The 17204-nt window shown below is 33.8% G+C and overlaps 1 protein-coding gene across 1 annotated transcript in view; it reads left to right on the forward strand.

The window, feature by feature from the left end:
* The window catches only part of KLHL4 (kelch like family member 4), a 56049-nt gene that overhangs the window by 15028 nt on the left and 23817 nt on the right, over positions 1 to 17204 (forward strand). The window contains exons 5-9 of the mRNA XM_047075804.1: positions 1733 to 1945; positions 4828 to 5014; positions 11526 to 11750; positions 13382 to 13541; positions 15311 to 15523. Coding sequence (XP_046931760.1) covers positions 1733 to 1945; positions 4828 to 5014; positions 11526 to 11750; positions 13382 to 13541; positions 15311 to 15523 — 998 coding nt within the window. The remainder of the gene's footprint in view (positions 1 to 1732; positions 1946 to 4827; positions 5015 to 11525; positions 11751 to 13381; positions 13542 to 15310; positions 15524 to 17204) is intronic.

Below are 17204 nucleotides of genomic sequence, written 5' to 3' on the forward strand. Positions count from 1 at the left end.
TTAGCACATCTCCCCACCCACCTCACCTCCAGCAACCCTCAAGTTGTTGTCTGTATTTAAGCGTCTCTTATGGTTTGCCACCCTCTCTGTTTTTATCTTATTCTCTGTTTTTCTTTTCTTTCATTGGAGAGTGGATAGAAAGGAGAATGAGATATGTCTTCCATAATATTGACATATGATATAAGCTCTCAGAGCTAACATCCACTACCAGTAGTAGGTAACCACTACTTTTAAAGTGTTTTATCTCTTTCTCAAATCATTCATAAAAGTTATGTCACTTATGAAAGGCAGTTGCAGTGTTGAGCAAAATGGAGGAGACCTGAAGACTTAAGTTTGAGTGTTTATTTGCCATTTATTGCACAGACCAAACAATTCACATAGCCTGTTTTCTCATCAGAATAATATCACCTCCCATAAGATTACATTGATGATGACTTAATATTTTTTTTGACTTAATGTTTGCGAAAGTGTGATGTGCTGTACAAGTGTAATGTATTATTAGTTGTAGTACTACTTCCATTATTTTGCTGTTGGTGAGAGGATTTTCAACCAGGGACATCTGCTACAGTAAAAATAGAAATCCTATCTCAATTGTTTGCCTTTGTAGCAAGAGGGACCTTCATTTAAATAGGCACGTTAGCTTGGAATTTATGGTATCAGAGCTTCCTGATGGGTCTATCAAATGATGGTTTTTGTATGAATAACTTTAATATTTAAGCTAACTCAGTCCCACAATAACTAAATTCTGAGTGGAGCTGAGAGAGTGATTTGGTTCAACTAAGATCTCCCCAATTTATTTAGAGGCCGTATTAAGCTGCTTTCAGAATATCTGTTGTGCAACATAAATTACCAACTAGACATGTTTATTTCCATTTTGGAAGTATATTTTATCACATTTAAAGTTCGAGATTTTTACTATGAAACATGTTAAAAATGATCATTGTGTTGTCATAGAAAAATATCCAACATTATAATTAAGAAAAAACATATTGGTGTTTTGATGAAAAATAATTGAAGCACAGCTACCTGAAATTTGATACTTGATGAAGTGCAACACTGTAACAGAAGAGAGAAATAAGGAATATGTAAAATTTGAAAGCCCCACTCCCCTCCATAAAAAAAAAAGAAAAACTTCATAGGAGTCTCTTTTAGATTGTCCTAAATCTGTATATTGTTATCCATTGTAAAATGTATCTTTGCCTTGTTTAATAAAAGATAATGTTTTTCCATAAGAGAAAATAGTTTTTCATCAATCTGTCTCATCTCAAAGGAATTCAGTATGTTGCCCCTCAAATGCACAGCCAGAGCTACCTCTCCCCGGTCTTTAAGGTAGCCTCCACCTTGAAAATTTCCAGCCTTCCTCTAAAGGTTTTTGGCTAAAGACCAACTGAACACCAATCACTTCTGGAGTCATAAGCTTTTGCCACCTACAACAGGTGGGAGAGAAAAGCACTGGTATCAAATCAGACACTATCCATGCAGCCTGTGAAGAAGTTACAGTCCTCCCTTCCATTCAATAAATAATTCCTAGCGTAAACACTTGGCTCCTCAGCTTCAGAAGTCTTCCCATGCCCTTTGTCACAGGCAACAATAGTATCTATTTGTTATAAATGTATATATCTGTCTTTCTGGCCTTTTCTGAATTTTAACAAAGTGAAATGTCTTCATATGCTTATTTTGTTTAAGAAGTTTCCAAAGTACAAAGTTTCAGTAGTAGACCTTTCTTTTCTAGGAACACTTCATTGAGGTCATAAAGTACCAAGAATTTCTCCTGCTTCCAGCTAATGAAATTTCAAAACTTCTGTGCAGTGATGACATTAATGTGCCTGATGAAGAAACTATTTTCCACGCTCTAATGCAGTGGGTGGGGTATGATGTGCAGGCTAGGCAAGGAGACCTAGCAATGTTGCTTTCTTTTATCAGACTGCCATTACTTCCACCACAGGTATGGAAATTTACCAAGGTAACATATAGTTCTAAAATACCCCTAGGCCTTAATCCATTCCTTATTCGTCTAATTTTATCTTATTCAGAGGATTTCTGTTAATTGAAGTGTAAAGTATTTGTTTCCTAGAAGGACATATCCAGCTTTTAATTTCACACTATATTTGATGAAGAAAGAAAACAAAGACTAAAATAAACTACAGCTAATCCCTAAATTTTAGCATATCCATTAATTTGTTTCCTCTCTCGCCAAACAGCACTTGTAAGAAGCAGAGAAAATGACCAGGCTCTTTTTTTTTTCTTTTCCTGCCCACCTTCTAGGCAAGCTGATAATAACCAGTATAATACCATCCCAGAGTAGAGTCTAAGAAGCAGTTAGAGTCTGGATAATACTAACATGGTTAATTAGCTGCTATGATTGAAAGTACATCATAAAATTTTCATATGTACCACAGCATCATTATAATGGCATCCTCATCATGTATGCTGAAGGATTATAGTAAAAATGATTCTAAAAACAAACACCTTTGGATATGATTCAGGATTGACCTACCTCATACTGAATTTTAGTAAGTGAAGTTTAGTGAGGTTGGAGTGCAGTCTCACTATATACTTCTACCATTGGTAATAACCACATTTTTTTCTGTTAACAAATTAATCAATAGAAGATATCAATTATATATCATACATATGAATATATTGCACATATGCATATTTCATATATTATACAGCCTGTGACTGAAGTCATAAAATACCATCCACATTGGAAAGAGGAACGTTTAGTGGATCAGTAGTTTCTAATAATTAAAATTAATCAATTTCAACAATTAAATGTTATTATTAAAAATAGAATATTAATTTCCTGATGATTTCTCTACTTTTTTTTCTTTTATCTGTTAATTAAATCCATGAAACTACATGTTTACTCTTGAGAATCTATCCATATGGAATGAAAGAACTTTGACTACCCTTTTGGGTATAGCAAATTTATCCAAAGGGCAGAGCAATAGTAACATTAAAAAGAAAAATGTTAAAATATACATGTAATTTTAATTTTTTAAAAGTTTATTTTTGAGAGACAGAGAGAGACAGAACATGAGTAGGGGAGGGGCAGAGAGAGAGGTAGACACAGAATCCAAAGCAGGTTCCAGGCTCTGAGATGTGAGCACAGAGCCTGATGCAGGGCTCGAGCTCACAAACCACGAGATTATGACCTGAGCCAAAGTCGGATGCTTAACTAAGCCACCCAGATGCCCCAAGATATACATATAATTTTAGACCCAAGGTTAAGAATCATTGGGAATGTTATATTTGTGTGAATGTGTGTACACTTATGTGTGTTACTCTGATGAGAGGATCTATAATATTTTTCAGATTCTCTAAGGCAGTACTTTACTGCTCAAAGTGTCCCTGAACTAGCAGCATAGCATTGCTTGAGAGCTTGTTAGAAACTCAGTTTCTCAGGCCCTCACTACAGATCTACTGAGACAAGTTATGAGAGTGAAGCCAAGGAATCTGTATTTTAATAAGTTCTCCAGATGATGCTTAGATATGCAAAAAATTGACATGACTTGGTATAAAGGATCAGAGCCCCTTAACTTTACACTGCTTTGTCTATATGGTGTTCTTTCAGCAAACTGCTTAGTTTGGACCTCTCTTACTTTATTTGAATGAGGAGAAATTTCCAGCCCTAACACATAACCAATGGTTTTTGGCCTCTCACCCCTGAGTATGTCTTATGCCTAAAATGTATGCTATTGTGAACTTTTCCAAATGATGGTAGTGGTTGGTAATGGCATACAGAATATAGTCCTTCCAAAACAATTTTAATAGTGACTTTAAACACATATTCCAGAAATTAAATATATAAATAAAATGTTGGTAAATCTCTGAAGAATATTTTGAAAAGAAATAACATAGTTCAGTTTTCAAACTGATTTTCAGCAGCATATGGATTAAGGAAATGTCTGGGGTCTCACCAGCTAAATCAAAGTGATCGATCAGAGATTACAGGTGAGATAAGAACTGAGCCGGGTTTTACCACTGCAGAACAGGAAAGTTCAGGGAAGCTTTATGGAGTCAGGTTAGCATTTCCAATCTCAAGAACTACTTGCTATTCCTCTCAATGCTCTATGATACTGTAGAGCCAAAACTCCAATGAACCAATATAAATGACCCTTGGTAAAATTCTGAAACAATCTCTTCACTTCTCAACTCATCTCAGGAAAAATGTTTTACTTAGCTTTTATCCCATTCAATGAGGGTCTTATTGTCTGCCAGGCAATGATGATTAGAAAGGATTGAACATCTATAATTGCTGATGTATTGGCTACTTACTAACACATATACTTTATTCATGTTCACATGTACATGTATAGATAAAAAGCATCTGCTTTCAGAATATTTTACAAAAGTCATTTGATGATAAAGATGCAGTCCTTTGTGGGTGATATTACTTTATTTTAACTGGGAATGTTTGTATCAATTTCTCTAAATCTACCAATAAAGTGCCTGCTTATTTAGCTTCATACAGCAGACTGGAAGATGCTTGCTTTGTGTAGACATTGGCCTGCTTTCACTAACCCATTTTGTGAGTATCTTTTCACTTTAACTTCTTGAAATTTTATATTTATATATTCAAAAGATGAATAATATGTCAAATAAACCTGAACAGATCAGTAGCTACTGCCATGAGATCGTTAATCATTTGAAATCATAAGTGAACATAAAAATTTACTAAGAATAAAATATGTTACTAACTTAAATTACTAACACTTTTACATTTGAACTAGATCAAGTTTTCTCCAAAGTTACATAAACAAAAATATGTTCTTTTTAATGATGGGTTCTTCACTTCATATACCATGCATCATTACTTTTCACTTACTGGTGGATCTTGAAAACAGCTCCATGTTTACTGGTGATCTTGAGTGTCAGAAGCTCCTAATGGAAGCTATGAAGTATCATCTCTTACCCGAGAGACAACCTATGATGCAAAGTCCTCGGACAAAGCCTAGAAAATCAACTGTGGGGGCACTTTATGCTGTGGGAGGCATGGATGATATGAAAGGTAACAGGATTGGTTTAGAAAGTATCATTCAAAAAGGAATATATATTCTCAACACCCCGCAAATTATGAAGGTGGCATTAAAGCCATATTTAAATGTGTGCATCTAAAGCTAATTTTCATAAACAGCACACTTCATGTACTTTTGCAACTTTTTTCCTTACCTTAATAGGATATAATCCTTTAATTAGTGTTAGCAAAGCTCTTAATAGGTGCTTTTATTTTATGGCAGTAATTTTTAAATTTGAGTATTTCCTTTGCAATATAAGATGTTTTCAGGGAAAACTTACTTTCCCTGAAAATAAAGGGAAGGGTTTAGCAAATTTGCATAAAAAGCATATTTGTTTTTTGAAAGAAATAGAAGAGGGGTCTCTAACTCCTTGCTGTCGAGTTCCTGTTAGAGGCTCAAAGACTAGTTACAAAGAATCTTGTAGTGTTGATGCTACAGGACAGACAACGGGTTCTAAACACAGGTTCACCTGCTTGCCACGTGAAAATCAGTAGTCGAGAGATGTGATGATGGGAAAGGAGAGGTGCTTTATTCAGAATGCCAGCAACTTGAGAAGATGGTGGACTAATGTTCCAAAGACGATAGTCCCAGTCTAAATGAAACCAGAGTGTTTTAAGGAGAAGGTGTTGGAAATCCTGGGGGCTGAGCAAGCACCAGCAGGAGAAGCTGGTGTTCAGGTAGTTAATCATATCAACATAATCCTGAACAGACTTGCTGGCATCAGTGGTAGCTGCTTTCAAAAGTGGTTAGGCCTTATCTTTTGGGGCATTATGGTCCTTCATTCCTTAAGGCCAAAGGTCTGCAAAATCTTAAGGAATGTAGGTTAGTTCTGTTACAAACCAAGGGACTTAGGTCAACAAACAAGGAGTGCATAAGTTTAAAGTGAGTTAACCCTTAAGACTGATTGGAATGCTGTTAACATTGATAACAAGTTTAGCAATTTAAACTTGGAGTAATGATTTTACATAAGAATTTTATCAAAGGGAATAAGGAAAAGTTTCTGAAGCTTTGATGTTTTCCCTGAATCCTCCAAGAACATATTTATCTACATCTCTGCCTTTTTTACTTGATTTCTTAGTCTGTAGACCCATGTTTCCAAAACACGTAGGGAAGATTTTGTAATTAATACTTAGCTGTGTAGAAATTAAAACCAACCTACTTAAAATCTGCTAAATCATGCATAGAAATGTTATTTTGTACCTTGTAGAAAAATAATGCAAAAGTCAAAATTCTTTGCTACTGGAAACCAATTATTCATTTTGAAATACGTAACTGGAAATTGAAAGACAGTATAAGAACTATGCCAATTAATTATAAACTTCTAAAACAAGAGCTTGTAAATGCAATTATTTACAAAGTAGCAAAATAGCTTCACAGAACTAGTGCTCTTCAGAAAATAACAATAACAGTGAGGTACTATAATTAATTGCAAATTTGGTAACTTGATTTTTTTCCCATTTTTTGAACAAAATGAATATTAACAGCACTCTATGAGGTATCTAGTTTGATATTTAAAATTAAAGGGAACTAAAAACAAAATGCAAGCATAATTATACTTAGTTTCTATTTTTTTTTTAATTTTTTTTTCAACGTTTTATTTTATTTTTGGGACAGAGAGAGACAGAGCATGAACGGGGGAGGGGCAGAGAGAGGGAGACACAGAATCGGAAACAGGCTCCAGGCTCTGAGCCATCAGCCCAGAGCCTGACGCGGGGCTCGAACTCACGGACAGCGAGATCGTGACCTGGCTGAAGTCGGACGCTTAACCGACTGCGCCACCCAGGCGCCCCTTAGTTTCTATTTTTAATAGCCTAAACTGCAAAGGGAAAAATTGAACATTTTGTGCTCTTTTTGTCTGTTTTTTTATGTGTGTTTCTTCCCTATTTTTGTTACTTTTTCAGCTTCTTGTTTAACTTACAATGTTTATGTTATAAGTTTGTTAAAAAATGAATATGTTACAAAAATGGTAATAAGTATCTACAGTTCCTTATCACTTTTTAAGAATGACTGAAATGTGAACCTATAATCTCCTTGATTCTATTACCACAATTTGATATGGAAGGAACTAAGGCCATGATTTTGAGACTCCATGGGTACCTAGTGTTTGCAGACATAAAAAGTCCTATGGGAAATTGCAGACAACTACAATAATAGTAAAAACTACTATTTTTGAGTACTTGATTGGCATTTTGTAAACATAATTTCTAATTCTCACAATGCTACATGATAGCATTGTAATTTTTCAGATGAAGAAACTGAGGCTCTTAAGGTTAGATAGCCAACCCAAGGACAAGCATGTAGAAAAACTGAAAGTGGAATTCTTACAAAATTATATCTTCCTTTTTTGCTATACTGCCACTATTTTAGAAGAAAGTTCAACAACAACAAAACTGACCTCTCTCTTTGTGGTTCTTAGAATCTACTGAAAAGCCAAGGTGAACACTTAGGGAGAAAAAAGAAAAGAAAGAAAGAAAAGTATGAAAACACCTAAATATAGCAAAAAAATTAAAGGGGTAACATTTAAGTAAGTCAATATTATATTTCCATTATTTTAAAGCTATAAAAATAATTTAAATGTACATGCTTTCCTTATAGTGTGTTATTTCATTTTTTAAAGATTTTTTCTTAATCATCACCTTTTGATGTCTGGGAAATGCAGTACTTCTTGAATCTTTAATTTTCTTTTTGACTCACACAGTTAACTTGGAATTAGTTGCCAAATATAAGTATCACACAAGTGGCTGGGGTTAAGTAAAATTCTTACCATGTATATTAAAACAACCATCAGAAAGTTGTAAGTATCATCACAGAATCACAATGTAAAAATGGTCAAATGGCAAACTTTGGGCTTTTGTACGTAAAAGTATTCAGTAATGTTCCATTTATTAAAGACAATGAATTCTGACAGGCAGTACATCATGGGGCAAATTAAAGGCTAATATAGTTGTTTTTAGATCATTTTAGGACTAGATGGAGAAAAGTCACTAAATTAGATATGTTCACAATTATAGGAACTAGCATGTTCCCAACAATACTATAAAATTAGGTTGGTTTTGTTTCCTCTTGACCAGATCATAAATGAGGGTTGAATAGGAATTTAGAAATTAATTGAGAAACAATATTTGCAACGTTTTAGGGAAGATCTATATACACAGAAACATTATAAAATGAGCCCTAAGGGGAAACATCAGTAAAAAAAAAATCCAATTTGTTTTTCTATAAAACAAGTATAGAGCTGGCATGGTAAGCCAACTTACATTTTGATTAGTTGAAGCAATAGTGGAGGCATGTAAATGGGCTGTAAGAAATCTTCAGAGTTCAAGATACAGAACTACCAGTAGTATATTTTCATAGATAAAAATAAGAGGTGTAGGGCATATATATTTTCTATATTTAATGTAATTCCCAGAAAAAATTAATTTGGTATTAAACAGACTTCTACATTCTTTCATTATAAACTTTCTGTATGCACTTGGTAAATGTAGCTTTGCACAATTTCCTGACTAATTACTTGACTATTAATAGCTTCATAATCTTAAGTAGAGAAATGTAACCTTTGTTTCCTAATCTAAATTGGCTTATTGGTAAATTCCAGTAATGAAAAGAGTTTGAAATAAAAAGTTAGAATAGGAAGAAGTGGATAGGAAGACAGATATGGGAAGATGGGAATGAGGAAGTAGAAAAATATGAAAACATTCAGAGAAAATGGATTGGTTGACAGAATGAAAGTTGATGTGCAATTGTAGATATTCCAGTTTTAACAGTTTCATAGAGAAATATTTAGTGTAGAAAATATATTTTTCTAGGTGGTATTTGCCCTCTCAGTAGTAAATGTAGTGAATTGAGCAATTGCTGATCTATAAATCAGAATTCATCCAAATCCACCTTATCAGTGAAAGATGGAGGTATTAAGGAGAAAGGATAATGAGTATCTACATATACAAGTTTCTCTTGTGAAAATTCAAACTTCTGAGACATAAAGGCTTACAGTGCACTATTTATCAGAAAAGATCTAAAATTACAGAAAAGAAATACATGGTCTTCACTAATCCAATATACATAGAAAAACTTTCAGAAGCAGACATAGATACAATATACTTTGCTTAAATTTTGTATTGATATGATCTCATACCATAGCATTATAATTGGCCAATGGATACATTTCAGATGTAAGCATTTTCATCATAAGTAATGAATTATATTTTCTCCAAAAATCACTCAGTAGAATAAAAACTGAAAAGTGTTTTTTGCTTATTCCTATGGTTGGTTCTATATATTTGGAATGAAATTCCCTAAATCTGTCAAAATCTGTGTAGGTACACTATATGTGTGGATAATAATTCTTTATTTCCAACCTTGGTAATTAATCAGAAACTTCCTTTTTGTGCAAAATCAAATTTTACTAAAATATAGCAGCAGCTCTTTTGAATGACTGGTAAAAAGCATTGCTTAAAGAAATGGACAATTTATTATGTACCTAAAGGAGCTACAAAAAGAACAACAAATGAATCCTGAATCCAGGAAAGGAAAAAAAAAAAGAATAGGGCAGAAATAAATGATATAGAAAATAAAAATCAATAAAATAGATCAATAAAACCAGAAACTGGTTCTTTGAAAAAAATAACAAAATTAAAAAACCTCTAGCTAGATTTGTCAAAAAGAAAAGGAAAAGGACCCAAAGAAATCAAGTAACTATTGAGAGATGATAAATAACAACCAACACCACAGAAATACAAACAATTATGAAAAACTATATGCCAACAAATTGGACAATCTGGAAAAAATGAAAAAAAATCCTAGAAACATATAAACTACAAAAATTGAAACAAGAAGAAATAGAAAACTTGAACAGACTGATAACCAGCAAGGAAACTGAATCAGAATCAAAAGCCTCCCAGTATGCAGGGGCGCCTGGGTGTCTGAGTCGGTTAAGCGTCCGACTTCAGCTCAGGTCATGATCTCTTGGTTTGTGAGTTCAAGTCCCACGTCGGGCTCTGTGCTGACAACTCAGAGCCTGGAGCCTGCATCACATTCTGTGTCTCCCTCTCTCTCTGCCCCTCTGCCACTCATGCTCTGTCTCTCTCTGTCTCAAAAATAAATTTAAAAAAATTAAAAAAAATAAGGCTCCCAGTAAGCAGAAGTCCAGGGCTGGACGGCTTCATGGGCGAATTCTACCAAACATTTAAAGAAGAGTGAATGCCGATTCTTCTCAAAATATTACAAAAAAATAAAAATAATAATTAAAAAAATAAGGAAAACTTCAAAATTCATTGTATGAGGCTGGCATTACCCTGATACCAAACCAAGAAAAATACTTTGCTAAAAAAGAGAACTAGAGGCCTATATCCATGATGAACATGGATGCAAAAATTCTCAATGAAGTATGAAGTAGTGACGATTTACTATGGCAATAGTGGCAGTGTGCTATGGTAGTAAAACGGACATTTTAGCAGTTGAATAGAAAATGAAATTTTATTAACACATAAAACAGGTAGTATCTCAGAATTACATTCTTAAATATAATAATAAATAAATAAGAAGTAAGCCTAATCTATTTTAAATTATAATCCTTAATTTTAACACCATGTAAAATTGTATGAATTGGAGGCACCTGGGTGGCTCAGTCAGTTAAGCATCTGACTGGGTTTCAGCTCTGGTCATGATCTCATGCTTCATGAGTTCAAGTCCTGCATCAGGCTCTGCACTGACAGTGCAGAGCCTGCTTGGGATTCTGTTTCCCTCTTTCTTCCCCTCCCATCTCTCTCTCTCTCTCTCTCTATTTCAAAATAAATAAATAATCAAAAAAATACCAAAGGCCCATTTATTTATTTGAGAGAGAGAGAGAGAGAGAGAGAGAGAGAGAAAGGGCCAGAAGTAGAGAAAGAGAATTCCAAGCAGGCTCCATGCACAGAACAGAGCCTAATGCAGGGCTTGATCCCACAACCCAGAGATCATATCAAGAGTCAGGCACTTAACTGACTGAGCAACCCATGTGCCCCCAAAGGCCCATTTAAAAGAAACTTTCACTCCTGTTTCTTTAGTCACTTGTATTTTAAATCAACACAGACACACACACACAAAAACTGAATAAAATAAAAAAGCATAATCAATATATTGAATGGCCATAGGTATTTAAAATCATAATGGATGTATAGAGTCAGTAATAGATTACAAGATAATTTTTTGTTGTAAATTATCATGTTTGACACCTGTATTAGTATTACTAATAGCATAACATAGCCAAAGAATCCATTATGAATATACAAGCCATATATATTAAATAAACTGTTTTATTCTGACTCTTCCATTTGGATCTGCTCGTAGCAAAATATTACCTTGCCTTGTCTGCCAGGTTAGAGAATCATCTCGACTACTTACTTTAATTTGAGTTGCAATCACTGATTCTATGCTATAAATTATAGGTACATAAATATAATGTGAATGATAACAACTAAAATTTTTTTATACAAGGAATTTTTCCACTGTTCAATATCCCTTTAAAAGGTACCACCACAATTGAAAAATATGACCTCAGAACGAACAGCTGGCTACATATTGGCACCATGAGTGGCTGTAGGCTTCAGTTTGGAGTTGCAGTTATTGATAATAAGCTCTATGTCGTGGGAGGAAGAGATGGTTTAAAAACTTTGAATACTGTGGAATGTTTTAATCCAGTTGGAAAAATCTGGACTGTGATGCCTCCCATGTCAACACATAGGCATGGCTTAGGTAAGAGCTTAATGTTATATAGTTTCTAAGGAATGCATCCTTAGTAGAGCTTTTTAAAAGTTAAATTCAGCTGCACATTATTGGAGTTTTATTTTATTTTATTTTTTACTTTAATCCCAGTATAGTTAACATACAGTGTTAGTTTCAGGTGTACAATCCCATACTAACATATATTAGTTTCAGGTGTACTGTTTGGTGATTCAGCAATTCCATACATCACACAGCATTCATCCCAAGTGCATATTATTGAGATTTAGTCAAACCCTTAGTCAAAATCTCTCCAAAATGCTGAAAAGCTTAAGCAAATAATACTAACCTGTGAAACTTTTTTTTTCTTTTTTCGGATGTCATACTTGCTAACCCTGTGACCCTTCAACCAGTATTTTTAAACATAAAAAGTTTTAGAAGGAATACATCATTGAGGAACATAAAACTACAATAGGAAGTTTTCTTCTACACTCAATTTAGAAAAAAAAAAAAAAAACTTGACTATGGAGAGTCATTGTGCTTCTAATTTGATGAATCCTGTCCCTTCCCATAAGAGGCAAGTCTGTATTTCAGGAAAAGCTTTGGGATGCAGGTTCAAGGCAGGGATGTTTAGAAAAACTGCTTCAGTTGAGAGCAACTCTAAGTTATACTTAAGCCAGAGATTCCAAGAAGTTTAAGAAAGATGGGGTGGAGACTTCTGAAATAGTCTGGAAGCTTTGATTCTCCTGCATATTTGTCATGGTACATCTTTCTCCATTCTAGACTCTATAAATTGTCAATATCATAGAGTTTGTTTAAAAAACCGAATTATTGTCTTTGTTTGTTTGTTTTTGAGAACTGACTTCAACAGCTAAAAAGTGGAATTCAGAAATGGTATTGTTTTTTTCCAAAATTGTTTAGAAAATTGTCTATTCATATTATAGACTGTGCAATTATTCAGCTCAACTGTGTCAGTCTGATTCCTAGACATATCTTAGAAACGTATCTTACAGAGAAATTGAAGCAAGTTTTTAAAATCTAATTGATATTACTAAGAAAGTAAAAGTAATTAAGTTATACCCCTGAGGTGCTGATTGGGATGGTGAAGAAGATGGGGGAAAAGGCCAATTGTGTGAATTCCCATAGAAGTAGTTAGATAGGGACTATTCATAGTATCTAATGGAACAAATTTCTAACTAAACCTCAGAAATCCCTGCTTATTGGGTTATTGCATGGGAATTTTTTAATCACTGTAATAAAAAGCAGGGAATAGAAATACATGACACAGTCTACAATTCTAAGAATTATCTAAGATTCAGTACAGATATCTCAATCTCATCTATCACTTACAATTTTAAAGATGATGTTGAAATTATGCCAGAAAAAAATGTTTCCTTTTTCTATTGCATACCTAGAAATGGTGTGTTCTACTACCTCTTTTAACTTCAGTATTACAACAATGATAACCTTCCATGATACAGAGATTATGCCTGAAAGTTCCCTGGGGTTAAGAGGTCATTTTTAGTTTCATATCAAGATTAGTAAATTATTAATGCACACACAAAGTAATTTAAGAAACAAAAACAATTTTTAGCTTTCAAAATAAATAATATCCATTTTGTTTGGTATATCTAAGTGAACCCTCATGCTTTTTTATCTCCTAGGTGTAGCCACACTTGAAGGACCAATGTATGCTGTCGGTGGTCATGATGGATGGAGTTATCTAAATACTGTAGAAAGATGGGACCCTGAGGGATGTCAGTGGAATTATGTGGCCAGTATGTCAACTCCTAGAAGCACAGGTGTTGTTGCATTAAACAATAAGTGAGCAAATCCAAACATTAATGCTCTTTACTCCCAGCTCATGTGATACAACACTTCAGAGATGTGATCCAAAGCATTGTCAATGACCAGGACATCCTAGTAGCCAGTAGTAAAAGGCCTGTGTTGGTACTTTCCCTTCATTATATGGAAAATACTTGTCTAAAGTGAACATTTAATTAAATATTCTGCAGTCCTCTGCTACTCAAGTATAGTCCTGTGACCAACAGCATCAGCATTACTTGAGATCTATTTAGAAATTCTGAATTTTAGCCCCACCCTAGACTTCCTGAATCAGAATTGGCATTTTAACAGGATCCTCAAGTGGCCTGTGAGCACATTAAATTTGAGAAACACTTTTTTAGGCCAACAAGTTCAATTTTACCCTCGAGAAGTTGCCACATTTTACGTCATGACTTTTTATTATTAAAACTTTGGTTAGTCTTGTAATAGGGTAAGTCTTTGTCTTCTTTATCATTCACTGTCCTGAGTGTTCAGGGCTCCCAATTCCAGAATTACACTGAGTCCAATCTTTCTGAATCTTTCTGCCTTCCTGATCACTTGTATATGAGAGCAAGGTAACATATTAAAGGTTGCTAAGATCTTGAATTGTTACTCCTTTAAGGTAATTATGTCCTTTCAGATAAGGGACCTTTGGAAACAATAAACAGCACATAGGAGGGACTTAAATGATGACAATTTTAGACACCAGGAGAGATCAGTGGCAGGGGACAACCTTGGTATATGTATTGACTATATATAAAGTCAGTATTTCATCGTACAGCTGGGTCCAGTAGAAATTGCAGCACAGATAGTTTATAGCACCTTGTATCAGAAGTAGGACATGGTTGTAGTTAAGAGGATACCCAGCCTTACAGTGTCTTAGAGCTTAAAATACTCCTGCATCTGATTATCTTTGGCTTGACCTGAATATCAGGTGACTTGGAAACAATCTACTACATATTACAGAACAGATTGAAATAATCGAATTTGACTAATTTAATTTTATTTTGTTGACTTGATATTATTTACAACTGAACATGAAGGACAGTTATAGACATATGGCTTAGTAAATGTTTATCTTCTTTATTGATGAAGGATTAAATTTAAATGGATTAAAAAATACTGCTCATCATAAGAATTGATATTCTACAATTTATGGGAGAAATAATAGCCAATGTGCCTTCTTAGAAAAAAATCCAGTTTGTTGATTCTTATTCCCTTTATTATTTATTGTTAGTCTTCCTAGTGACAAATTTTTTTTTTAATATTGAATAAAGCAGTTCACAAAATAAAAGGGATTCTAATGCTAATCATTTGAACCTAGCCAAAATTGTAAGGTTACTAGAGTTAGTCTTTGGAAACATCCAACCTTCCCTTTTTGTATTTTAATTTTCCAGATTTATTGAGGTATAATTGACAAATACTGCCAATGCTTTTGATATATCCTTTCTTTCTCTGTATTCATTTCTCATGGGATGTTTTAATCTATTGTCTCATACTTTCACAAAAATAATAAAGCTGGGGAAGTTTGGAGTAGAGTGGACCTTGGCAAGTGCCTTTTGTTATCTATCCATTCACAAACTCAGGCCATCCATTAAAAAATACTAAGGTAGTAGAATATATAGTCATAAACTTGAAATGCTTTGTACAAGTTTTTTTTTTTAATTTTTAATCTATGCACAAATTAAACATGTTTTACACACACACACACACACACACACACACACACACACACACACATACACATACTTCTGTTCTTTTTTTTCTAGGCTATATGCTATCGGTGGTCGTGATGGAAGTTCCTGCCTCAAATCAATGGAATATTTTGACCCGCACACTAACAAGTGGAGTCTATGTGCTCCAATGTCCAAAAGACGTGGAGGTGTGGGAGTTGCAGCATATAATGGATTCTTATATGTTGCTGGGGGTCATGATGCCCCTGCTTCTAACTATTGCTCCAGGCTTTCTGACTGTGTGGAACGGTAAAATGTTTAGATTTATTTATGTATATATGTATTTGGTTATTTATCTATTTTTCAGAAATGAGAAAGATTTTCAGGCTACCAGACACTAGTCTTCCAAATAAGTGTTAATCCTTTCAGAGAATTAATCTTTTGTGAAATTGCACACTTACTCCTAGACTCAAAGTATTTTGAAGAAAATTTTCAAATGTATTTTATTTCCATCATAAGAAATATATTCTTTAAATATTTTAACATTTATTTATTTTTGAGCGAGAGAGAGAGCGAGAGAGAGAGCGACAGAGCATGAGCAAAGGAGGGACAGAGCGAGAGGGGGACACAGAATCTGAAGTAGCATCCAGGCTCTGAGATGTCAGCACAGAGCCTGATGCGGGGCTCAAACTCACAGAGTATGAGATCATGACCTGAGCCAAAGTCAGAGGCTTAACCGAGTGAGCCACTCAACCGCCCCAAGAAATATATTCATTAAAATGTTTTTTATTGTTTGATAGTTACCCTATAAAATAATGAGATAAAAGGGATGTAAGAATAAAGAAATTTAATGCCAAATTATATTACTCAAACTATTCACCATCTCAAATCAATATGACTTCACTATTTCAAAAAGTTATATATTGGTCCCCAAAGGATGAAGACTTACCACCACAAAATATACAGAGAGAATTCCCCCAAAAGAGATGTTAATTATACTCTGAAAAATAACTCTATTTCATTAAGTGTTTATTTTTCCAAAGGTAACTTCTTTGAATGGGAGACATTCATTTGGATAAAATGTGATAGGATTGTTCAACAACTTAGACATGTGATTTTTGATTACAATACACTCCCTTCAAGATATAAAATATATATGTACACAAACATAATAGGTAAAATTTACCATCTAACCACTTTTAAGTGTTAAGTGGCATTAAGTACATTCACATTGTGAAAATGTTACCATCATTCATATCCAGATCTTTCTTTTGTCTCCTCAAACTGAAACTCTTTACTCATTAAACAAAAAATCTCCATTCCTCCCTCATCTCAGCTACTGGCAACCACCATTTTATCTTCTGTTTCTATGAATTTGACAATTGTAGGAGCCTCATAAAAATGGAATCATAATTAGTTATCCTTTTGCGATTGACATATTTTATGAATAACATAATTCTTCCAAGTTCATCCATGTTATACCATTTGTCAGAATTTTATTTCCTTTTAAAGCTGAATAATATTACATTATATGTACTGTTCACTGATGAATGAATGAATAAAAACATTCATTCATTCATCAGTGAACAGGTGGGTTGCTCCCACCTTTTGGCTACTGTGAATATTGCTGCTATGAACATAGGTGTACAAATATCTGGATGATCTCTGGTTTCAATTCTTTTGGGGATATACTAAGAAGTGAAAATATTAAATGTTAATAGTATTTTTAATTTTTTGAGGAGTATCCATACTATTTTCCATAGCAGCTTCACTATTATATATATAATATATATTATATATATATAATATTTATTTATATATTTATATATATAAAATCTGTAGATCACATGGGTGATATTGCCACTTTAACAATATTGAGTCTTCTAATCCAGAAACATTAGGCATCTTTCTGTTTATTGGTGTCTAATTTCTTCTTTCCATTGCAGATACATTTTATCTATATTTCTTGCCTAATTGCTCTGGCTAGGAT

This window comes from Lynx rufus, unplaced genomic scaffold, assembly GCF_022079265.1.
Source record: "Lynx rufus isolate CCGP_SWC_20201006 ecotype Redwood Valley unplaced genomic scaffold, mLynRuf1.p SCAF_14, whole genome shotgun sequence".
Lineage (NCBI taxonomy): Eukaryota > Metazoa > Chordata > Mammalia > Carnivora > Felidae > Lynx > Lynx rufus.